Genomic DNA, 24,809 nt, shown 5'->3' with positions numbered 1-24,809 from the left:
GCAAAGAGGAGTGGGACAAAATCCCTCCTGAGATGTGTGCAAACCTGGTGGCCAACTACAAGAAACGTCTGACCTCTGTGATTACCAACAAGGGTTTTGCCACCAAGTAACATGCAAATCAATGTATAACTTTTTTGAAATGCGTTTTTCTGGATTTTGTTGTTGTTATTCTCTCTCTCACTGTTAAAATACACCTAACATTCAAATTACAGACTGATCATTTCTTTGTCAGTGGGCAAACATACAAAATCAGCAGGGGATCAAATACTTTTTTCCCTCACTGTACCTTTCTTTCCCCTGGCCAATAACCAACAACATTCTCAGGTCACAACTGAGACTATCCACCAACTGTCCTGTCTGTGCACAAAAAAAAGTGATTGATCAAATGTGACAACTTAAAGAATATCATAAAACAAATATACAAGTGCTTCAATAACAATAGAAAAAAAAATACAACCCGTGTTCAAATGACAAGACTCTCGAGCGGGCGGTCCACCGTCAGCTCTCGGACTTTCTGTCCCAACACTCACTCCTTGAACCTCTGCAATCCGGCTTCCGCACAGCTCACTCCACCGAGACGGCTCTCCTGGCAGTCACTGACTCCCTCAGCTGTTCTCGGGCGGCCTCCCTCTCCTCAGTCCTCATCCTCCTTGACCTCTCTGCAGCATTTGACACCATCGATCACTCCATCCTCCTCTCCTGCCTCGCTGACCTTGGGATCTCTGGGACTGCTCTCACCTGGTTCTCCTCCTACCTCAGTGACCGGTCCTACCAAATGACATGGCGAGGCTCCTCATCCACCCCCCAACCTCTCCTCACAGGTGTTCCCCAAGGCTCCGTCCTGGGCCCGCTCCTGTTCTCTCTCTACACTCGCTCCCTGGGCCCCCTCATTGCTTCCCATGGCTTCTCCTACCACTTCTACGCTGATGATGCCCAGATCTTCCTGTCCTGTCTGCTGACCTCCCCATCTCGATCCCCTTGGAATCCACCACACTCTCTCCTTCTTCTTCCGCTAAAAATCTAGGAGTCACCCTCGATACTGCGTTCTCCTTCTCCCAGCACATCACCACGCTGACACGCACCTGCAGATTCTTCCGGAGCAACATACGCCGGATCCGTCCCTTCCTTACCGACTACTCAACTCAGCTGCTCGTCCAGTCACTGGTCCTCTCCCGCCTGGACTACTGCAACTCCCTCCTGGCCGGCCTGCCTGCATCCACTACCCGCCCACTCCAGCTCATCCAGAACTCTGCGGCTCGTCTGGTATTCTCTCTGCCCCGATTCGCACACGCTACTCCACTGCTCCTCTCCCTCCACTGGCTCCCGATACCGGCACGCATCCAGTTCAAGACTTTGACCCTCACCTACCGCTGTCTTGACCACACTGCACCAAGCTACCTTCAGTCATTCGTCTCTCCATACATCCCCACCAGACCACTGCGCTCCTGCAGTGCCACAAGGCTAACTCTGCCTCCTCTCCACTCTCCTTCCTCCAGAGCTGCTCCTTCTCATCCCTGGCCCCTAAGTGGTGGAACGACCTGCCCACTGAAGTCAAAACAGCAGAGTCCTTGACCTCATTCCGGCGCTTACTCAAGACGCATCTCTTCCGACAGCACTTGTAATATTAGTCCTCTATCCCTGCTAGATAGCTCTTCAGCTTATTATGCTCCTCGTGTTCTTGATTGTTTTCCCCCTTGCTCCCTTTCCCATAGCCCTAGTCTGTAACCCTACATCTTGACAGCACTTAGCTTTCACTGTCCAGGATGTAGGAAGTCTCTTACAGTTCTTGTGTAAATTGTAATTGGAATTTGTAAAATGTATTATTTTGAATTGCTATGTTTTAGCTAAGTTGAATTTGTAATGATTGATGCCTTTTTGCACTTATGTTGTAAGTCGCCCTGGACAAGGGCGTCTGCCAAGAAAAAAAAAAAATAATAATAATAATAATAATAATAATAAAAACAAAGAAGGTGCTCAGACAGTGTGATATAGTCATTCCTGTGACACACTCCCCCACTTTTTCGGTTCCCGTCCCGGGGACCACTCTTCCCACAAGAGGTTCCAGGTTATAGCTATCCTCCGTACAACCAGGGCCAGGTGTCTAATCTGAATAGCGTGCCGGGGGCCCTCCTCGCGTTGTGCGCTGCGAGCACCTCAAACCTTCAGGCTCAAAAGGAGCCAGGGGGTCCTGTACACTCTGCTCCTAAAGGTTCAGGGACAGGGACATCTTCCGCCGAACAGTTGGCAGCCACATCGCGCTCACCCTCCGGAACATCAGCAACACTGGCAGGCAATACCTGCGGGACAACAGAACCACAAATGCCTCCAAAGAGCATCAATAACGGATCAGATCAGATCTGGGCATCATCAGCCTAAAAATGGTAAAAGCGGAGATGAAGTCGGCTTTGTGAGCAGGGAAAGTGTGTCTAGTCAATATCATTTACATAACAATCATTATTGAATAATAATACATCCTGTAGTGTTAGTACACATCAAAGCAGCAACAGTACATTCATTGCCACAATGTTGTACATTACGATGCTACAACCTTGTGGCAACATTGTGTGTTAGCTGGGTTACGTTATTAACTGAAGTATACGACGAATTCAACATAAAATCGTGATGAAGCAGGTTCCGTCGTGCCAATGCTTGCTTTCATTACATTAACAGATGGATGTATTCATATGTTAATAAATAAACCAACCAACCAACCAATCGATGAAGCAAGCAAGCAAATCAAGCAAAAATAAATTAATACACAAATAATACAGCTTCTGCAATCGCCGCTCGTCATCCACAGTTCTGCTCGTTGTATCAGGGGGCATGGCACTAGACGTCATCAAATCGAAACCGAAATAGCAACTTCTCTGACAGCACCATAACTTGTTGTCTTCATCGATGAGACAATTTAGGGTATTCATTGTTTTCCCACTTTCGGATATACATTTTCAAAACACGACGATGGGTGTGTATTCCACAAAGATGAAGAAAAAGGGACAAAGAAAACAAACAAACGTGGACCACTGGTTTGTTCATTTTTGGAAACGGACGATTTCTTTAAAAATGTGTCTTTAATTAGTCTAGCTCAAAATTCAGAGCTTTGAATTGCTTTGTAACTAAACTTGATCTGTTGTGTCGAAGGGCAAAATACAGCAAATACAATAACATAGAAATGTCAAGATTCATTCTCCCTTTTATGCCAAAGCCTTATCTTGACTGCAGGGTATGAGAGGAGAGGTATATTCGGACAGAGCGGCGAAGAGATACAACATGACATGATACAACACCGTCTGTGATCTGTTACACTACAATATCCCAACAGCATTTCCACTGTAAAGTTGCGGTTCCGAAGCAGCAAGGGTGTCATTGAAACATGGTCTGGACATCAGGCACCGGCATGCACCGTCACCAAAAACAAAAAGGGCACAGAAAGACAAAGGTGAACAAGCGATCAAATCAAGTCTATCAACACAACACACTTCAACTGCTAAAGTCTTCAGACTCGAGCAGAGACATTGTCCGCCAGCGGCAGCTCAGAAGCTGAAAGTTACACAGGAAAAGTTCCAGTGGGGAAGTTCCCACCTACCTTTCGCTTTTTAAACATAGGCTACTACACCTCGGTATATAATCTGAATACACCTGCAGGACAACAGCATGCACACCAATAGCACGCAGAAGACACCGAGAAGAGCGAGCAAAATCCGCCCTGGCAGCGCAATACTTTGTTTCGGAATCGGTTAGTGTGGAAAAAGCCGTTCTCTGTCATCCAGGCACTCTTCAGGATAGCATATCCACCGAAGCACGGGAACAGCAACTATGAAGACCTGGGCGTGTGTTTTTATCCTTCTGTGCAGCCAGGAGCTCTCTCTTGGATGCAAGTGGGTTCATTACAATTTCGGACGTGTGAGTGAGGAAACCCTGTCTCTACTCAGAGAGATGGTAAGTCTTTCTCTGCAATGGGATGCGCTATTGTATTATAGTGCCACTGCAGGAGACGGCTTTTCGACTCTGGTCCTCCTGAGAGCAAACGATCTTTCAGTCCTGCCAGCTAGTGCTTAACGATCAAATGAACCTTTATTGTGCAACACATCCAGGGCTTCAATGAAGTAAATCAAAAACGTGATGATGGAAAACCCGAAGACCTTATCGTTTTGCAGCTTGATTAGAATATTAAAAGACTATTTCAGTGGGATGGGATTAATATTAGATAGCTTTTTGTTAGATGGAAAACAACATCAGCTACATTTCATTTTTTTAACATCACAAAAACTTAATCAAAGCATCTTCATCTGTTTGAATGATGATGATAATGATGAACACTGGGCCTAATAATAATAATAATAATAATAATAATAATAATAATAATAATAATAATATATGGTTTTTCTTATTCTGTTTCAGGGCGGTGAGCTAGTGCATGACAGAATGGCTGTTCCCTTCCCCATCAAATCATACAAAAACGCTGGAGATTTTAAGGTAAGAACTGTTCTGAACGCTTCTTATCTTTTGAAATAGAATTACAATTAACCATTTAAGAAATGTCCTCAAGAAGGCAGACCAGCGTGGATGAAACACAGAAGTCAGTAAAACAATGTTCTTGTCATTTTTTTTTAAACAGAGTGAGGAGAAGATCATGTTTATCCACGAAGTCATCAGTCACATAAGACACCTGTACAGTGGCAATACGGATGCCGTGAACTGGGATGCCATCAAACTGGAAATGTTTCAGCTCGACCTGCACCGCCAGGACCTGGAGCTGGACCAGTGTGTGAGTAGGCCTGCTGCTCAAGTTTGACTTTTGCTCATAAACACAGTGGTGAATTGTTTTGGACGCTGTGGGCTATGATAAGCCAATTACTGACAATAGGAAGGCAACACGAACATCTTACAGAGTAAGATATTAAGAACCAAAGAGAAGTTTTATAAGTACAAATTAAATCACTGACTAGGCCTTTAGACTAAATACACCTGCTTCTGACACTGAAAATGAAGTTTCCGATATCTAGCTTCCCCTGTAATGGAACACTCTTTATCTGGGCCTTTAGCACGCAGCACCAGGCTACACCGAGATGCTCTAGGAAGTGCTGCGCACCCACAGAACTGATTGTAATGAAATGTATTTCTTTGTAATGTAGAGGAAGACCATGAAATCCGACACCCTGCGATCCTCTAGGAAAGAAAGCAAGAAAATCAACCGCCATTTTAAGGATGTGGAAAACCTTTTAAAAAGCAAGGTATGTGAGAAGTAATTTCTAAGCTTCTCTTACATCATGTATAAACCACGATCAGACTGAATAAAATTATAATAATAATGATAATAATAATAATAGAATTGAGCTATCCACCGATTGTAAACGTGTGTATTCTGTATTATGGATGTAAGCTATTTACAGACTTCTAATGACAATAAATCAAATAATTCCTGCCACCAAATAGCAGATTTGTAATTTGCCAATGGCTCTGATTTACTCTGGGCCTGTTAAAAGAGCACTGAACTAATCAGTACGATTGTTGATATAACGGCTTTAATCTTCCATTCAGAGAAATCCTCTAAAGTAAAAGAAAAACCTTCTCATTCAAGCATTTTATACTCAGTATGGCACTCAAAGCAAATGCAGTGTGCCTATATATATATATATATATATATACCCTCTGCTGATGTGATGTTGTTTGGTCTTACAGGACCGGTCTCATGCCTGGGAGGTTGTCAGGACTCTTGTGTGGCGTCACCTGCAAAGACTGGATTTACTGGCTGTATCCATAAGGAGAGACAAGAGCACTGCCCAAAGCTGAAAAACACTTAATTAACATTTTGCAGGATTAACATTTTGAGAACCCAAGGACAAGGAATGAAAAAACAACAAATATTGCTGCGTTGGACTTTGTGAATTACACGTGAAAGTTTCATATTATTGATTCTGCAGTGTGTAGTTATGTATACTTTACTTGAATAATGTTGTGTGAAGCAATTTCTATATGCTCGTTTTTGCTCAAAGTATTTAATGACACTATTTTTAATGCTACATTTTGGTATTGATTGTATTTCTGTGGTTTCTAGTATTATGTTTTTTGGAGAGAAGAAAATGGATGCAGTTTGTACTGTGTATGCAACTGTTCTGTGTTTACAAGAAGGAATGATCTTTAAAAATGCTGCTGTTATGTGAAATGCTTTGTAAATGTATGATTTAGATATAGGTATTTGAGAGAACTGTATTTTTATGGATTATTTATTGATTATTTATTTATTTATTTATTTATTTAATTATTTGACTTACGTATTAAGTCATGCTGTGTATTTAATGCTTGTGCCAAAAAATAAGAATTTTAAATAATATTTTTTTACTGCTACCTGATCAAATCAATTGTATTTGTTATTGTTTCAAATAAAATATGTGTTTTTATATACTTTAACTTTCTGAATGCTCTTGTGTTGTTGTTCTTGTTTTATACTAGACATATTTCCTCTTCAAAAGCACCCTGGAAATACTTGTATCAGTGTTTATTGAGATAAATTCGTAAATCAATAGATTCAGAAATTACATTTAAAAGAAATTGTAATATGCAAGCTCAGCCTGTGCCTTTATCAGTACTCTGAACAGCTCTGATGCACCTACGAAAAGCAATGACAGGATTTGCTGTACTGTCGGCTTTTTACACATATTAGCCTTAGCAACTAATCATAACACCATCATTAACGTTATTATTATTTATTAGTATTGCCATCTTCTTCATGGCATCATGAATACTTTTCAGGGGAAGCCCTCTGCATGCTAGAGTCCTTCAACATCTCTGTCAAGTGAAGAGCAGCTTTCACTTTGGTGAATTGCATCAGCGCAGTGAAAGCGAAAGCACTACGTCATAGATTGAAATGGACGAGAGAAAGGGAAAGGGGAAGACAGGATTCCCAGCCACCGGAACATAACAGCATGCAGTTTTCCGTTTTCAGTTTAAACATTGCTGTTAGGTAATCCTCCACGCTGGATTTCGAGACAAAATTTAACTTTTTAAAGAAATCTATGGAATCGAAAAATAAACTGGTTAAAGATGTAAGATTGCGATCCAATGTAATTACAATAAAACGTGATTCTCTTAACATTGGTCTATTAACACACGGTATCACATAGCAGGGAATACAAAACAATGACGTAGAGCGATATGCACGAATTAATTGGGAACTTTGTATCCAGATACACATGCATGTATGATTGTATGCATGTCTGTATGCATATATGTATGCCTGTATATATGTATGCATTTTTATTTAGATGGTTAGTTTTTCTTTTTTTTACACTGTGGAAGAATTTCAGAAGAGAATTTTGCCGGCTTCTTAAATCCATCTGATAATTCAAGATTTTATGCATAAAGATGAAATCTGATTAGATGAATGAAATCTGATGTATGGATCAGAATGGGATAACAGCAGTAGTGTGGAGTAGAGGTCAGGGCTCTGGACTCTGGAGCGGAGGGTTGTGGTCTCAATCGCAGGTTAGGGCACTGCTGCTGTACCCTCGAGCAAGGCACCTTACTTACATTGCTCCAGTAAATGCCCAGCTGTGTAAATGGGTAAAAAGTAAAACTAATGTGATTTAATGTAACAATTGTCAGTCACCCTGGATATGGGTGTCTGCTAAGAAAAAAAAGAGTAACAGCCAAGTTGAAATTACATGTTTTGTCAGTTATTTGATCAGAAAAGAACGAAAAATGTCTTCTATAAAGTCTGCCTGTATAGCTGTGAAGCTCACATTAGCCTGTTTGCAGTATTAGCCTAGTATCTTGCGAGTCTAAAGCTAAACAGGATGAAAATGTTAACTACAATTGAAAAACATAAATAATAACTACATAGAATTATAATATACATATTGATATAAATACATGCATATTCTGGGATGAGATGTATAATTTAATTCATTTAATTAATACAGACCTACTCGTCTGTATCCGTAAGAATAAAGCACAGAACATGGGAATTCCCTGCGTTTTTGCTTTTCATACTTCACTCTCTCTCTCCATGTACATAAGGCAGGATCTTATTCTCAATGCGAACTGTTCTCGAAGTCAAAAGAGTTCGTTAGCTTTCCAGTCGAGTGCATTGACTACTGATCAATCACAGTCCAGTGTCCATTAAGAAGACAAGACGCGGCGCTATGGAGGCCAGGAGTTTTTGGAAGTGTATAACCCTTATTCTCTCCGCGCTGGATCTTACTCTGGGATGCACTTGGATTCAGTATAGGTACGACATTGTGAGCAGAGAGTCGCTGAGCCTGATCAGAGAGATGGTGAGTTCAGAAGATTTCCATGAATCTGTCAAGTGCCAAGCAGCTGCTTAACACTACATTTAGTCACAGTGCTAGAGCAATAATGACAGTGCCACACCTCTTACGGGGAAATATGTTTTGCTTCAATTAAGTAGAAACCGTGAAGTGGCCTCTTACCACTGATACCTTTCGTTAAAAGAATTCGTGCTAATTTCAAGCGTTTAGCTGTCACTATGCAACTTTTGTGAATACATATGTTCAATGAATAGATTTGAATCATGGATACAGCCATATATCAACTTTACACGCTTGAACGTTTTCACCACTGCAACACGCATTTGGTATGAAGTTTCTCCTGTATCTTAGCCGCAGTCGATGTGCGAAATACATGAATTACAGGCAAACTTTTTTTCCTCAATTGTTTCGCTTTACAGGGTGGAGAGCTGGTGCATGACGGAGTGATCGTCCCATTCCCACATAAGACATACGATGATGTATTTCATTCGCAGGTAGGTGTTCCTAAAAAAATGCTTTAAACGATTAACACTTTGGCTATGATTGTGGTCCTGGTTGAGGTAATGATGAACATCAATAGCAGACAGAAGAATAACATATCAGTGAGTTGGTATATCTCTAATGACTTCTTTGGTCTTTGGTTCAGATGGACGATAAAATAGCATTCATACGTGAAACCACGAAGCAGATCCTGAAGCTCTACCACGGCAATCTCGACGCTGTGACCTGGGACAGACAGAAACTGACCGAATTTCAAATCATCCTTCATCGCCAGGCCGTGGAACTTCGGAAGTGTGTAAGTTCCACAGAATGTGTGCAGTCGGGACAATGTCGGTGTGTGGCATACCCAATAAATGCCCAAATTCATCGATTCACTGATCGTTCCGTTCAATCCGTCGCGCTTTCATTACCCACACGTGCTCTTTTTATTATCGGGCCGAATGTAAATCATTTGTTTTGTTAGATAAATGAGATCTAGTGTGTTTTTCAGAAATATTAAATAAATAAGCCTTACTGCTAAGAGATGGCTAAGGTGGGCTACACCAGATGGGCGGGACTCATTTGCCTGTTTGCGAAATATTTATTTTGCAAACCTGCAGATGTAACATTTATATTTATATTTAACATTTAGTTGCAATTTTAACATGTATTTACAAACTAAATATTGATTTTGTGAGTCAGAGATTGAGGATTTAATTTAAATATATGTTTCAAACTTCAATATTTAGTTTTCAAAGCCCATAGTTTGTATTTTGTTAAATATTTAGTGAAACTCAAAACTGATATATATATGTATTTATTTTAAAATGTGAAATATTTATGAATGTGGAAAATAGGCTTAATTATTTACGAAATCTGGAGAAACAAACAAGATTTTAGTAAAATCTGTGAAAAGGGACACCAACACAAATAAGCACCCCATATTGTATAGCATACCTACAGAACCACTTGTCCACCTGTGTTAAGCAGACCCTTAATGACAATCAATTCTAAAGGCAATCAGTTCCAGTCTTAATGAATTCAACTGCCAAGTTTATTTCAGTTTTTTTTTCTGCCTTGCGAGTAACGTCCATCAAGAAAACAACGGGAAAAAATAAAGAAAAAAACACTACAGGGAAAAGCACATAACTATATAATTCCGGTTAGAACGATAAAGCCAATATAATTACCATTGTCTGTTGCAGGTACAGCCGAGGAAAAGGAACAGGATACTGATACCATATTTCAAGGCACTAAATGAAAATGTCCTGAAAAAGAAGGTAAGGAGAATTTGATTAAGCTAATACCACCACCACTAATAATAGCCTACTACTACTACTACTACTACTACTACTACTACTACTACTACTACTACTTTTAATATGATTGTTATTATTATTATTAATAATAATAATAATAATAATAATAATAATAATAATCATATATTTTGGTGTTTTCTTTCAGACATACAGCGCTCAGGCTTGGGAAATCATCAGGGCTCAAGTGAGGATTCATCTGCAAAGGCTCAATGTGCTTGCTGCTTCAATCCGGAAAGAAATGACCAGCGTTTGATTCATTGTCTACAACCTATATAGGCTTATTGTGAATTATGAGATTGTGGTGTTTAAATCTCGACAGAACGGGTCCAAAGTCTTATTTTTATATTTATATACGTATGCAGTATTTTAGTCAGTGTTAAAAATATGCAAGAGGGTTCAAAACACGAAAATAACTTTTTTTACTGACTGTTTATTTATGGTTTTATTTATTTAATGTTGTATGTATTTATTTTAATGTATATATTTATTGCATTGTATTTATTACTCTTATGTCTCAAGTATGATTTACAGCAACGGGAACAAAACATTTCATGTGTGACTGGTTACATTTCGCTTTTCATAAGCTATGTTTGTAGGTGTCCGTTTTTAAATTGTTACTTTTTCATTAAACTTAAACAATAAAATATAACGTGTATTTTTTATGACGGTCAAATTATTACTCATCAGAGAGAGAGAGAGAGAGAGAGAGAGAGAGAGAGAGCAGGGGATCATAAAATTAACTATACATTATTATAAAATAGACAAGATATCAGAATAGATTATACAAATTCAGTGTTAACACAATGGTGTCCTTTTTATACAATCCCTAAGGAAGATGCCAGGCTGATTATCGTGTATAATCTATTATTCTCTCTCTCTCATGTGTTCTGTCGTTCGATTAATTAATCTAGATATCACATATAAAATACACTGAGCACAAACGCACATAGCACACACCCACTCACAAATATATGTAAAAGGATTGGCAGAACTGGTTGACACTCTTATTGCAAACATCAATCCAGACACAGTATGGATGTCTGTAGCCAATAAAGGAAGAGGCCTGAAACAATAGTTACGATGAAACCACTTTAGGATCAAACAAAAACACAATGTGCATTTTTATCACAATAACCTGACATGGGGAGGAGTTAGCAGAGCTTGGCTTGGCCTAACTGTTGATTTAAGAAAAATAGCTGTAAATTGATTTAATACATTATTATGTTGGATCTAAATTATTAGATTTGTATTGCATTTGTCATCATCATGATGACTTGATTGGTTGATTGATTAACTTAGTACTGCGGGGACGGGACAGAGGGTACATTAAGATTACTCTCAAGGGAGGTGTGAGGGCCAAAAATTTAACCTAATACATCCGAGTTTTACATCCGAGACGGAGAAACTAGAAATACCTGCACAGTTGCCAAGTGACACCCTGTGATACTCTACAAGAGAAAGCAAGAAAATCAACCGCAGGAAAGCTAGACATCTGTAAAGCCTTAGATCATTGTTTAAAGAGACTATCCTTGTAAAAATCAATAGATTAAGGATCAATTCATGTACAATTCGTCACCAGCTACATTTAATCACATGGACAGTTCATCTAATTTGCATATTCATTTACAAATGACATACTGGCTGTCTCTATTTAGATAGCATACTTCTTAATGTCCTACGATTTATTAAATCCACAGTTACCCACGGCAGTTGTGGTTGGGTTTTCCACCGTTTAATTCCACCCCATTTAATTTATAATGTATCACCCTGTCGGCTTGTTTATGTCACGGGGCACATCGTAGCCAACAACGCCACCTGGTAGTAAAAGTTTAGGGCACCAGGACCCAGTAAGACATTTCATTCAAATCAGATTTCTCCCAAGGTCCGTTAATTTGTAAGAGTGGGAAGTAGTACCAGAGGCCAACACTCGGAGACAAGACTGCGTAAAGTTTGAAACAGGGTTTATTAAAATGTTAAATGCATAAACACCCACTACTGGCTAGGGTGCAAAGTAGCAAAAAAATAAGATAAAAGAACAATCTAGTGAAACCACAAGAGCTTGTAGGATGGCAACACACATCCAGGACCAACAAGGGGGTAAGGGCGGTGTGCATCAAGGACATGCAAAACAAGGGTGGTCCTGCGTGGCCTCTCTAGAATAAAATTGCAATAAACCAACTTTGTATTCTCTCTACTAAAACAACCCTCTCCCATATAATGGATACAATTCAATAAAACCATCAATCTTAGGTTAAAACGGACCCTGATTTAAAATACTAAAAGATTAAAACCCTGTCTAAAATAGAGATTACTGCCCAGTATAGGTAGGGAGAATCACAAGAATAAACTATTGCACTGGTGATCACAGGCTCAAAGTCAAATTAAATAAGTGTCAGCACTTGCTTATCTCCATGCAGGCTTTCTCCAGGCTATCCGCTCTAGCCACCGACTCCTGGTGTGATCCTGCGGTTTCTCCCTGCGCATTCTGTCCGCCTGTCGGTCCTCCACTCCGATGTCAGTACCGGCGCGGACCTCAGGTCTCTGCCTTCTGTCAGGTCCGTCTCCCTCTCGTTCCCCGCAATGCTCCCCTGCGCTCGCATCCTCCCGAGCGATCCGGCTATTGCGCTTGCTGGCTCGCTGTCCGTCCGCAGATCCCCCTTCTCCCAGTCTCCATCCACCCTAAATGCAAAAAGCCCCTCCCTTCTATTTCATCAACCTATCCAGTACAGATACAGTGGGGGAAAAAGTATTAGATCCCCTGCTGATTTTGTACGTTTGCCCACTGACAAAGAAATGATCAGTCTATCATTTTAATGGTAGGTGTATTTTAACACTGAGAGACAGAATAACAACAAAAAAATCCAGAAAAACGCATTTCAAAAAAGTTATAATTTGATTTGCATGTTAATGAGGGAAATAAGTATTTGATCCCCTATCAATCAGCAAGATTTCTGGCTCCCAGGTGTCTTTTATACAGGTAACGAGCTGAGATTAGGAGCACTCTCTTAAAGGGAGTGCTCCTAATCTCAGCTCGTTACCTGTATAAAAGACACCTGTCCACAGAAGCAATCAATCAATCAGATTCCAAACTCTCCACCATGGCCAAGACCAAAGAGCTGTCCAAGCATGTCAGGGACAAGATTGTAGACCTACACAAGGCTGGAATGGGCTACAAGACCATCGCCAAGCAGCTTGGTGAGAAGGTGACAACAGGTGGTGCGATTATTCGCAAATGGAAGAAACACAAAATAACTGTCAGTCTCCCTCGGTCTGGGGCTCCATGCAAAATCTCACCTCATGGAGTTTCAATGATCATGAGAACGGTGAGGAATCAGCCCAGAACTACACGGGAGGATCTTGTTAATGATCTCAAGGCAGCTGGGACCATAGTCACCAAGAAAACAATTGGTAACACACTACACCATGAAGGACTGAAATCCTGCAGCGCCCGCAAGGTCCCCCTGCTCAAGAAAGCACATGTACAGGCCCGTCTGAAGTTTGCCAATGAACATCTGAATGATTCAGAGGAGAACTGGGTGAAAGTGTTGTGGTCAGATGAGACCAAAATCGAGCTCTTTGGCATCAACTCACCTCGCCGTGTTTGGAGGAGGAGGAATGACCCCAAGAACACCATCCCCACCGTCAAACATGGAGGTGGAAACATTATGCTTTGGGGGTGTTTTTCTGCTAAGGGACAGGACAACTGCACTGCATCAAAGGAACGATGGACGGGGCCATGTACCGTCAAATCTTGGGTGAGAACCTCCTTCCCTCAGCCAGGGCATTGAAAATGGGTCGTGGATGGGTATTCCAGCATGACAATGACCCAAAACACACAGCCAAGGCAACAAAGGAGTGGCTTAAGAAGAAGCACATTAAGGTCCTGCAGTGGCCTAGCCAGTCTCCAGACCTTAATCCCATAGAAAATCTGTGGAGGGAGCTGAAGGTTCGAGTTGCCAAACGTCAGCCTCGAAACCTTAATGACTTGGAGAGGATCTGCAAAGAGGAGTGGGACAAAATCCCTCCTGAGATGTGTGCAAACCTGGTGGCCAACTACAAGAAACGTCTGACCTCTGTGATTACCAACAAGGGTTTTGCCACCAAGTAACATGCAAATCAATGTATAACTTTTTTGAAATGCGTTTTTCTGGATTTTGTTGTTGTTATTCTCTCTCTCACTGTTAAAATACACCTAACATTCAAATTACAGACTGATCATTTCTTTGTCAGTGGGCAAACATACAAAATCAGCAGGGGATCAAATACTTTTTTCCCTCACTGTACCTTTCTTTCCCCTGGCCAATAACCAACAACATTCTCAGGTCACAACTGAGACTATCCACCAACTGTCCTGTCTGTGCACAAAAAAAAGTGATTGATCAAATGTGACAACTTAAAGAATATAATAAAACAAATATACAAGTGCTTCAATAACAATAGAAAAAAAAATACAACCCGTGTTCAAATGACAAGACTCTCGAGCGGGCGGTCCACCGTCAGCTCTCGGACTTTCTGTCCCAACACTCACTCCTTGAACCTCTGCAATCCGGCTTCCGCACAGCTCACTCCACCGAGACGGCTCTCCTGGCAGTCACTGACTCCCTCAGCTGTTCTCGGGCGGCCTCCCTCTCCTCAGTCCTCATCCTCCTTGACCTCTCTGCAGCATTTGACACCATCGATCACTCCATCCTCCTCTCCTGCCTCGCTGACCTTGGGATCTCTGGGACTGCTCTCACCTGGTTCTCCTCCTACCTCAGTGACCGGTCCTACCAAATGACATGGCGAGGCTCCTCATCCACCCCCCAACCTCTCCTCACAGGTGTTCCCCAAGGCTCCGTCCTGGGCCCGCTCCTGTTCTCTCTCTACACTCGCTCCCTGGGCCCCCTCATTGCTTCCCATGGCTTCTCCTACCACTTCTACGCTGATGATGCCCAGATCTTCCTGTCCTGTCTGCTGACCTCCCCATCTCGATCCCCTTGGAATCCACCACACTCTCTCCTTCTTCTTCCGCTAAAAATCTAGGAGTCACCCTCGATACTGCGTTCTCCTTCTCCCAGCACATCACCACGCTGACACGCACCTGCAGATTCTTCCGGAGCAACATACGCCGGATCCGTCCCTTCCTTACCGACTACTCAACTCAGCTGCTCGTCCAGTCACTGGTCCTCTCCCGCCTGGACTACTGCAACTCCCTCCTGGCCGGCCTGCCTGCATCCACTACCCGCCCACTCCAGCTCATCCAGAACTCTGCGGCTCGTCTGGTATTCTCTCTGCCCCGATTCGCACACGCTACTCCACTGCTCCTCTCCCTCCACTGGCTCCCGATACCGGCACGCATCCAGTTCAAGACTTTGACCCTCACCTACCGCTGTCTTGACCACACTGCACCAAGCTACCTTCAGTCATTCGTCTCTCCATACATCCCCACCAGACCACTGCGCTCCTGCAGTGCCACAAGGCTAACTCTGCCTCCTCTCCACTCTCCTTCCTCCAGAGCTGCTCCTTCTCATCCCTGGCCCCTAAGTGGTGGAACGACCTGCCCACTGAAGTCAAAACAGCAGAGTCCTTGACCTCATTCCGGCACTTACTCAAGACGCATCTCTTCCGACAGCACTTGTAATATTAGTCCTCTATCCCTGCTAGATAGCTCTTCAGCTTATTATGCTCCTCGTGTTCTTGATTGTTTTCCCCCTTGCTCCCTTTCCCATAGCCCTAGTCTGTAACCCTACATCTTGACAGCACTTAGCTTTCACTGTCCAGGATGTAGGAAGTCTCTTACAGTTCTTGTGTAAATTGTAATTGGAATTTGTAAAATGTATTATTTTGAATTGCTATGTTTTAGCTAAGTTGAATTTGTAATGATTGATGCCTTTTTGCACTTATGTTGTAAGTCGCCCTGGACAAGGGCGTCTGCCAAGAAAAAAAAAAAATAATAATAATAATAATAATAATAATAAAAACAAAGAAGGTGCTCAGACAGTGTGATATAGTCATTCCTGTGACACACTCCCCCACTTTTTCGGTTCCCGTCCCGGGGACCACTCTTCCCACAAGAGGTTCCAGGTTATAGCTATCCTCCGTACAACCAGGGCCAGGTGTCTAATCTGAATAGCGTGCCGGGGGCCCTCCTCGCGTTGTGCGCTGCGAGCACCTCAAACCTTCAGGCTCAAAAGGAGCCAGGGGGTCCTGTACACTCTGCTCCTAAAGGTTCAGGGACAGGGACATCTTCCGCCGAACAGTTGGCAGCCACATCGCGCTCACCCTCCGGAACATCAGCAACACTGGCAGGCAATACCTGCGGGACAACAGAACCACAAATGCCTCCAAAGAGCATCAATAACGGATCAGATCAGATCTGGGCATCATCAGCCTAAAAATGGTAAAAGCGGAGATGAAGTCGGCTTTGTGAGCAGGGAAAGTGTGTCTAGTCAATATCATTTACATAACAATCATTATTGAATAATAATACATCCTGTAGTGTTAGTACACATCAAAGCAGCAACAGTACATTCATTGCCACAATGTTGTACATTACGATGCTACAACCTTGTGGCAACATTGTGTGTTAGCTGGGTTACGTTATTAACTGAAGTATACGACGAATTCAACATAAAATCGTGATGAAGCAGGTTCCGTCGTGCCAATGCTTGCTTTCATTACATTAACAGATGGATGTATTCATATGTTAATAAATAAACCAACCAACCAACCAATCGATGAAGCAAGCAAGCAAATCAAGCAAAAATAAATTAATACACAAATAATACAGCTTCTGCAATCGCCGCTCGTCATCCACAGTTCTGCTCGTTGTATCAGGGGGCATGGCACTAGACGTCATCAAATCGAAACCGAAATAGCAACTTCTCTGACAGCACCATAACTTGTTGTCTTCATCGATGAGACAATTTAGGGTATTCATTGTTTTCCCACTTTCGGATATACATTTTCAAAACACGACGATGGGTGTGTATTCCACAAAGATGAAGAAAAAGGGACAAAGAAAACAAACAAACGTGGACCACTGGTTTGTTCATTTTTGGAAACGGACGATTTCTTTAAAAATGTGTCTTTAATTAGTCTAGCTCAAAATTCAGAGCTTTGAATTGCTTTGTAACTAAACTTGATCTGTTGTGTCGAAGGGCAAAATACAGCAAATACAATAACATAGAAATGTCAAGATTCATTCTCCCTTTTATGCCAAAGCCTTATCTTGACTGCAGGGTATGAGAGGAGAGGTATATTCGGACAGAGCGGCGAAGAGATACAACATGACATGATACAACACCGTCTGTGATCTGTTACACTACAATATCCCAACAGCATTTCCACTGTAAAGTTGCGGTTCCGAAGCAGCAAGGGTGTCATTGAAACATGGTCTGGACATCAGGCACCGGCATGCACCGTCACCAAAAACAAAAAGGGCACAGAAAGACAAAGGTGAACAAGCGATCAAATCAAGTCTATCAACACAACACACTTCAACTGCTAAAGTCTTCAGACTCGAGCAGAGACATTGTCCGCCAGCGGCAGCTCAGAAGCTGAAAGTTACACAGGAAAAGTTCCAGTGGGGAAGTTCCCACCTACCTTTCGCTTTTTAAACATAGGCTACTACACCTCGGTATATAATCTGAATACACCTGCAGGACAACAGCATGCACACCAATAGCACGCAGAAGACACCGAGAAGAGCGAGCAAAATCCGCCCTGGCAGCGCAATACTTTGTTTCGGAATCGGTTAGTGTGGAAAAAGCCGTTCTCTGTCATCCAGGCACTCTTCAGGATAGCATATCCACCGAAGCACGGGAACAGCAACTATGAAGACCTGGGCGTGTGTTTTTATCCTTCTGTGCAGCCAGGAGCTCTCTCTTGGATGCAAGTGGGTTCATTACAATTTCGGACGTGTGAGTGAGGAAACCCTGTCTCTACTCAGAGAGATGGTAAGTCTTTCTCTGCAATGGGATGCGCTATTGTATTATAGTGCCACCGCAGGAGACGGCTTTTCGACTCTGGTCCTCCTGAGAGCAAACGATCTTTCAGTCCTGCCAGCTAGTGCTTAACGATCAAATGAACCTTTATTGTGCAACACATCCAGGGCTTCAATGAAGTAAATCAAAAACGTGATGATGGAAAACCCGAAGACCTTATCGTTTTGCAGCTTGATTAGAATATTAAAAGACTATTTCAGTGGGATGGGATTAATATTAGATAGCTTTTTGTTAGATGGAAAACAACATCAGCTACATTTCATTTTTTTAACATCACAAAAACTTAATCAAAGCATCTTCATCTGTTTGAATGATGATGATAATGATGAACACTGGGCCTAATAATAATAATAATAATAATAATAATAATAATAATAATAATAATAATATATGTTTTTTCTTATTCTGTTTCAGGGTGGAGAGCTAGTGCATGACAGAATGGCTGTTCCCTTCCCCATCAAATCATACAAAAACGCTGGAGATTTTAAGGTAAGAACTGTTCTGAACGCTTCTTATCTTTTGAAATAGAATTACAATTAACCATTTAAGAAATGTCCTCAAGAAGGCAGACCAGCGTGGATGAAACACAGAAGTCAGTAAAACAATGTTCTTGTCATTTTTTTTTAAACAGAGTGAGGAGAAGATCATGTTTATCCACGAAGTCATCAGTCACATAAGACACCTGTACAGTGGCAATACGGATGCCGTGAACTGGGATGCCATCAAACTGGAAATGTTTCAGCTCGACCTGCACCGCCAGGACCTGGAGCTGGACCAGTGTGTGAGTAGGCCTGCTGCTCAAGTTTGACTTTTGCTCATAAACACAGTGGTGAATTGTTTTGGACGCTGTGGGCTATGATAAGCCAATTACTGACAATAGGAAGGCAACACGAACATCTTACAGAGTAAGATATTAAGAATCAAAGAGAAGTTTTATAAGTACAAATTAAATCACTGACTAGGCCTTTAGACTAAATACACCTGCTTCTGACACTGAAAATGAAGTTTCCGATATCTAGCTTCCCCTGTAATGGAACACTCTTTATCTGGGCCTTTAGCACGCAGCACCAGGCTACACCGAGATGCTCTAGGAAGTGCTGCGCACCCACAGAACTGATTGTAATGAAATGTATTTCTTTGTAATGTAGAGGAAGACCATGAAATCCGACACCCTGCGATCCTCTAGGAAAGAAAGCAAGAAAATCAACCGCCATTTTAAGGATGTGGAAAACCTTTTAAAAAGCAAGGTATGTGAGAAGTAATTTCTAAGCTTCTCTTACATCATGTATAAACCACGATCAGACTGAATAAAATTATAATAATAATGATAATAATAATAATAGAATTGAGCTATCCACCGATTGTAAACGTGTGTATTCTGTATTATGGATGTAAGCTATTTACAGACTTCTAATGACAATAAATCAAATAATTCCTGCCACCAAATAGCAGATTTGTAATTTGCCAATGGCTCTGATTTACTCTGGGCCTGTTAAAAGAGCACTGAACTAATCAGTACGATTGTTGATATAACGGCTTTAATCTTCCATTCAGAGAAATCCTCTAAAGTAAAAGAAAAACCTTCTCATTCAAGCATTTTATACTCAGTATGGCACTCAAAGCAAATGCAGTGTGCCTATATATATATATATATATATATATATATATATATACCCTCTGCTGATGTGATGTTGTTTGGTCTTACAGGACCGGTCTCATGCCTGGGAGGTTGTCAGGACTCTTGTGTGGCGTCACCTGCAAAGACTGGATTTACTGGCTGTATCCATAAGGAGAGACAAGAGCACTGCCCAAAGCTGAAAAACACTTAATTAACATTTTGCAGGATTAACATTTTGAGAACCCAAGGACAAGGAATGAAAAAACAACAAATATTGCTGCGTTGGACTTTGTGAATTACACGTGAAAGTTTCATATTATTGATTCTGCAGTGTGTAGTTATGTATACTTTACTTGAATAATGTTGTGTGAAGCAATTTCTATATGCTCGTTTTTGCTCAAAGTATTTAATGACACTATTTTTAATGCTACATTTTGGTATTGATTGTATTTCTGTGGTTTCTAGTATTATGTTTTTTGGAGAGAAGAAAATGGATGCAGTTTGTACTGTGTATGCAACTGTTCTGTGTTTACAAGAAGGAATGATCTTTAAAAATGCTGCTGTTATGTGAAATGCTTTGTAATGTATGATTTAGATATAGGTATTTGAGAGAACTGTATTTTTATGGATTATTTATTGATTATTTATTTATTTATTTATTTATTTAATTATTTGACTTACGTATTAAGTCATGCTGTGTATTTAATGCTTGTGCCAAAAAATAAGAATTTTAAATAATATTTTTTTACTGCTACCTGATCAAATCAATTGTATTTGTTATTGTTTCAAATAAAATATGTGTTTTTATATACTTTAACTTTCTGAATGCTCTTGTGTTGTTGTTCTTGTTTTATACTAGACATATTTCCTCTTCAAAAGCACCCTGGAAATACTTGTATCAGTGTTTATTGAGATAAATTCGTAAATCAATAGATTCAGAAATTACATTTAAAAGAAATTGTAATATGCAAGCTCAGCCTGTGCCTTTATCAGTACTCTGAACAGCTCTGATGCACCTACGAAAAGCAATGACAGGATTTGCTGTACTGTCGGCTTTTTACACATATTAGCCTTAGCAACTAATCATAACACCATCATTAACGTTATTATTATTTATTAGTATTGCCATCTTCTTCATGGCATCATGAATACTTTTCAGGGGAAGCCCTCTGCATGCTAGAGTCCTTCAACATCTCTGTCAAGTGAAGAGCAGCTTTCACTTTGGTGAATTGCATCAGCGCAGTGAAAGCGAAAGCACTACGTCATAGATTGAAATGGACGAGAGAAAGGGAAAGGGGAAGACAGGATTCCCAGCCACCGGAACATAACAGCATGCAGTTTTCCGTTTTCAGTTTAAACATTGCTGTTAGGTAATCCTCCACGCTGGATTTCGAGACAAAATTTAACTTTTTAAAGAAATCTATGGAATCGAAAAATAAACTGGTTAAAGATGTAAGATTGCGATCCAATGTAATTACAATAAAACGTGATTCTCTTAACATTGGTCTATTAACACACGGTATCACATAGCAGGGAATACAAAACAATGACGTAGAGCGATATGCACGAATTAATTGGGAACTTTGTATCCAGATACACATGCATGTATGATTGTATGCATGTCTGTATGCATATATGTATGCCTGTATATATGTATGCATTTTTATTTAGATGGTTAGTTTTTCTTTTTTTTACACTGTGGAAGAATTTCAGAAGAGAATTTTGCCGGCTTCTTAAATCCATCTGATAATTCAAGATTTTATGCATAAAGATGAAATCTGATTAGATGAATGAAATCTGATGTATGGATCAGAATGGGATAACAGCAGTAGTGTGGAGTAGAGGTCAGGGCTCTGGACTCTGGAGCGGAGGGTTGTGGTCTCAATCGCAGGTTAGGGCACTGCTGCTGTACCCTCGAGCAAGGCACCTTACTTACATTGCTCCAGTAAATGCCCAGCTGTGTAAATGGGTAAAAAGTAAAACTAATGTGATTTAATGTAACAATTGTCAGTCACCCTGGATATGGGTGTCTGCTAAGAAAAAAAAGAGTAACAGCCAAGTTGAAATTACATGTTTTGTCAGTTATTTGATCAGAAAAGAACGAAAAATGTCTTCTATAAAGTCTGCCTGTATAGCTGTGAAGCTCACATTAGCCTGTTTGCAGTATTAGCCTAGTATCTTGCGAGTCTAAAGCTAAACAGGATGAAAATGTTAACTACAATTGAAAAACATAAATAATAACTACATAGAATTATAATATACATATTGATATAAATACATGCATATTCTGGGATGAGATGTATAATTTAATTCATTTAATTAATACAGACCTACTCGTCTGTATCCGTAAGAATAAAGCACAGAACATGGGAATTCCCTGCGTTTTTGCTTTTCATACTTCACTCTCTCTCTCCATGTACATAAGGCAGGATCTTATTCTCAATGCGAACTGTTCTCGAAGTCAAAAGAGTTCGTTAGCTTTCCAGTCGAGTGCATTGACTACTGATCAATCACAGTCCAGTGTCCATTAAGAAGACAAGACGCGGCGCTATGGAGGCCAGGAGTTTTTGGAAGTGTATAACCCTTATTCTCTCCGCGCTGGATCTTACTCTGGGATGCACTTGGATTCAGTATAGGTACGACATTGTGAGCAGAGAGTCGCTGAGCCTGATCAGAGAGATGGTGAGTTCAGAAGATTTCCATGAATCTGTCAAGTGCCAAGCAGCTGCTTAACACTACATTTAGTCACAGTGCTAGAGCAATAATGACAGTGCCACACCTCTTACGGGGAAATATGTTTTGCTTCAATTAAGTAGAAACCGTGAAGTGGCCTCTTACCACTGATACCTTTCGTTAAAAGAATTCGTGCTAATTTCAAGCGTTTAGCTGTCACTATCCAACTTTTGTGAATACATATGTTCAATGAATAGATTTGAATCATGGATACAGCCATATATCAACTTTACACGCTTGAACGTTTTCACCACTGCAACACGCATTTGGTATGAAGTTTCTCCTGTATCTTAGCCGCAGTCGATGTGCGAAATACATGAATTACAGGCAAACTTTTTTTCCTCAATTGTTTCGCTTTACAGGGTGGAGAGCTGGTGCATGACGGAGTGATCGTCCCATTCCCACATAAGACATACGATGATGTATTTCATTCGCATGTAGGTGTTCCTAAAAAAATGCTTTAAACGATTAACACTTTGGCTATGATTGTGGTCCTGGTTGAGGTAATGATGAACATCAATAGCAGACAGAAGAATAACATATCAGTGAGTTGGTATATCTCTAATGACTTCTTTGGTCTTTGGTTCAGATGGACGATAAAATAGCATTCATACGTGAAACCACGAAGCAGATCCTGAAGCTCTACCACGGCAATCTCGACGCTGTGACCTGGGACAGACAGAAACTGACCGAATTTCAAATCATCCTTCATCGCCAGGCCGTGGAACTTCGGAAGTGTGTAAGTTCCACAGAATGTGTGCAGTCGGGACAATGTCGGTGTGTGGCATACCCAATAAATGCCCAAATTCATCGATTCACTGATCGTTCCGTTCAATCCGTCGCGCTTTCATTACCCACACGTGCTCTTTTTATTATCGGGCCGAATGTAAATCATTTGTTTTGTTAGATAAATGAGATCTAGTGTGTTTTTCAGAAATATTAAATAAATAAGCCTTACTGCTAAGAGATGGCTAAGGTGGGCTACACCAGATGGGCGGGACTCATTTGCCTGTTTGCGAAATATTTATTTTGCAAACCTGCAGATGTAACATTTATATTTATATTTAACATTTAGTTGCAATTTTAACATGTATTTACAAACTAAATATTGATTTTGTGAGTCAGAGATTGAGGATTTAATTTAAATATATGTTTCAAACTTCAATATTTAGTTTTCAAAGCCCATAGTTTGTATTTTGTTAAATATTTAGTGAAACTCAAAACTGATATATATATGTATTTATTTTAAAATGTGAAATATTTATGAATGTGGAAAATAGGCTTAATTATTTACGAAATCTGGAGAAACAAACAAGATTTAAGTAAAATCTGTGAAAAGGGACACCAACACAAATAAGCACCCCATATTGTATAGCATACCTACAGAACCACTTGTCCACCTGTGTTAAGCAGACCCTTAATGACAATCAATTCTAAAGGCAATCAGTTCCAGTCTTAATGAATTCAACTGCCAAGTTTATTTCAGTTTTTTTTTCTGCCTTGCGAGTAACGTCCATCAAGAAAACAACGGGAAAAAATAAAAAAAAAACACTACAGGGAAAAGCACATAACTATATAATTCCGGTTAGAACGATAAAGCCAATATAATTACCATTGTCTGTTGCAGGTACAGCCGAGGAAAAGGAACAGGATACTGATACCATATTTCAAGGCACTAAATGAAAATGTCCTGAAAAAGAAGGTAAGGAGAATTTGATTAAGCTAATACCACCACCACTAATAATAGCCTACTACTACTACTACTACTACTACTACTACTACTACTACTACTACTACTTTTAATATGATTGTTATTATTATTATTAATAATAATAATAATAATAATAATAATAATAATAATAATAATAATAATAATAATCATATATTTTGGTGTTTTCTTTCAGACATACAGCGCTCAGGCTTGGGAAATCATCAGGGCTCAAGTGAGGATTCATCTGCAAAGGCTCAATGTGCTCGCTGCTTCAATCCGGAAAGAAATGACCAGCGTTTGATTCATTGTCTACAACCTATATAGGCTTATTGTGAATTATGAGATTGTGGTGTTTAAATCTCGACAGAACGGGTCCAAAGTCTTATTTTTATATTTATATACGTATGCAGTATTTTAGTCAGTGTTAAAAATATGCAAGAGGGTTCAAAACACGAAAATAACTTTTTTTACTGACTGTTTATTTATGGTTTTATTTATTTAATGTTGTATGTATTTATTGTAATGTATATATTTATTGCATTGTATTTATTACTCTTATGTCTCAAGTATGATTTACAGCAACGGGAACAAAACATTTCATGTGTGACTGGTTACATTTCGCTTTTCATAAGCTATGTTTGTAGGTGTCCGTTTTTAAATTGTTACTTTTTCATTAAACTTAAAAAATAAAAT

The 24,809-nt window shown here is 40.3% G+C and overlaps 2 protein-coding genes across 2 annotated transcripts; both read left to right on the top strand.

Annotated features, from left to right (window-relative positions):
• The first annotated feature begins 4,406 nt into the window (after nt 1-4,406).
• LOC136747295 (interferon a3-like) lies at nt 4,407-6,200 on the top strand. Its single transcript, XM_066700232.1, has 4 exons — nt 4,407-4,476; nt 4,619-4,768; nt 5,136-5,234; nt 5,683-6,200. Exons 1-4 carry the CDS (start codon nt 4,426-4,428, stop codon nt 5,791-5,793), a joined length of 411 nt encoding a protein of 136 aa, XP_066556329.1. The 5' UTR covers nt 4,407-4,425; the 3' UTR covers nt 5,794-6,200.
• Nucleotides 6,201-16,947: 10,747 nt separating this feature from the next.
• LOC136747294 (interferon a3-like) lies at nt 16,948-20,236 on the top strand. Its single transcript, XM_066700231.1, has 5 exons — nt 16,948-18,006; nt 18,469-18,543; nt 18,686-18,835; nt 19,203-19,301; nt 19,762-20,236. Exons 1-5 carry the CDS (start codon nt 17,884-17,886, stop codon nt 19,870-19,872), a joined length of 558 nt encoding a protein of 185 aa, XP_066556328.1. The 5' UTR covers nt 16,948-17,883; the 3' UTR covers nt 19,873-20,236.
• The last annotated feature ends 4,573 nt before the right edge of the window (nt 20,237-24,809 follow it).

The sequence above is a fragment of the Amia ocellicauda genome, chromosome 3 (assembly GCF_036373705.1).
Source record: "Amia ocellicauda isolate fAmiCal2 chromosome 3, fAmiCal2.hap1, whole genome shotgun sequence".
Lineage (NCBI taxonomy): Eukaryota > Metazoa > Chordata > Actinopteri > Amiiformes > Amiidae > Amia > Amia ocellicauda.
The sequence above is the reverse complement of the archived record's forward strand: the minus strand, read 5'-3'. Positions and strand labels throughout refer to the sequence as shown.

Coding starts and splice junctions, on each gene's coding strand:
- LOC136747295 (XM_066700232.1), top strand. CDS start 4,426: ATGGCTGTTCCCTTCCCCATCAAATCATACAAAAACGCTGGAGATTTT. Junction 4,477..4,618: donor AAAACGCTGGAGATTTTAAG/GTAAGAACTGTT, acceptor TTTTTTAAACAG/AGTGAGGAGAAGATCATGTT. Junction 4,769..5,135: donor ACCTGGAGCTGGACCAGTGT/GTGAGTAGGCCT, acceptor TTTGTAATGTAG/AGGAAGACCATGAAATCCGA.
- LOC136747294 (XM_066700231.1), top strand. CDS start 17,884: ATGAAGACCTGGGCGTGTGTTTTTATCCTTCTGTGCAGCCAGGAGCTC. Junction 18,544..18,685: donor AAAACGCTGGAGATTTTAAG/GTAAGAACTGTT, acceptor TTTTTTAAACAG/AGTGAGGAGAAGATCATGTT. Junction 19,302..19,761: donor AAAACCTTTTAAAAAGCAAG/GTATGTGAGAAG, acceptor TTGGTCTTACAG/GACCGGTCTCATGCCTGGGA.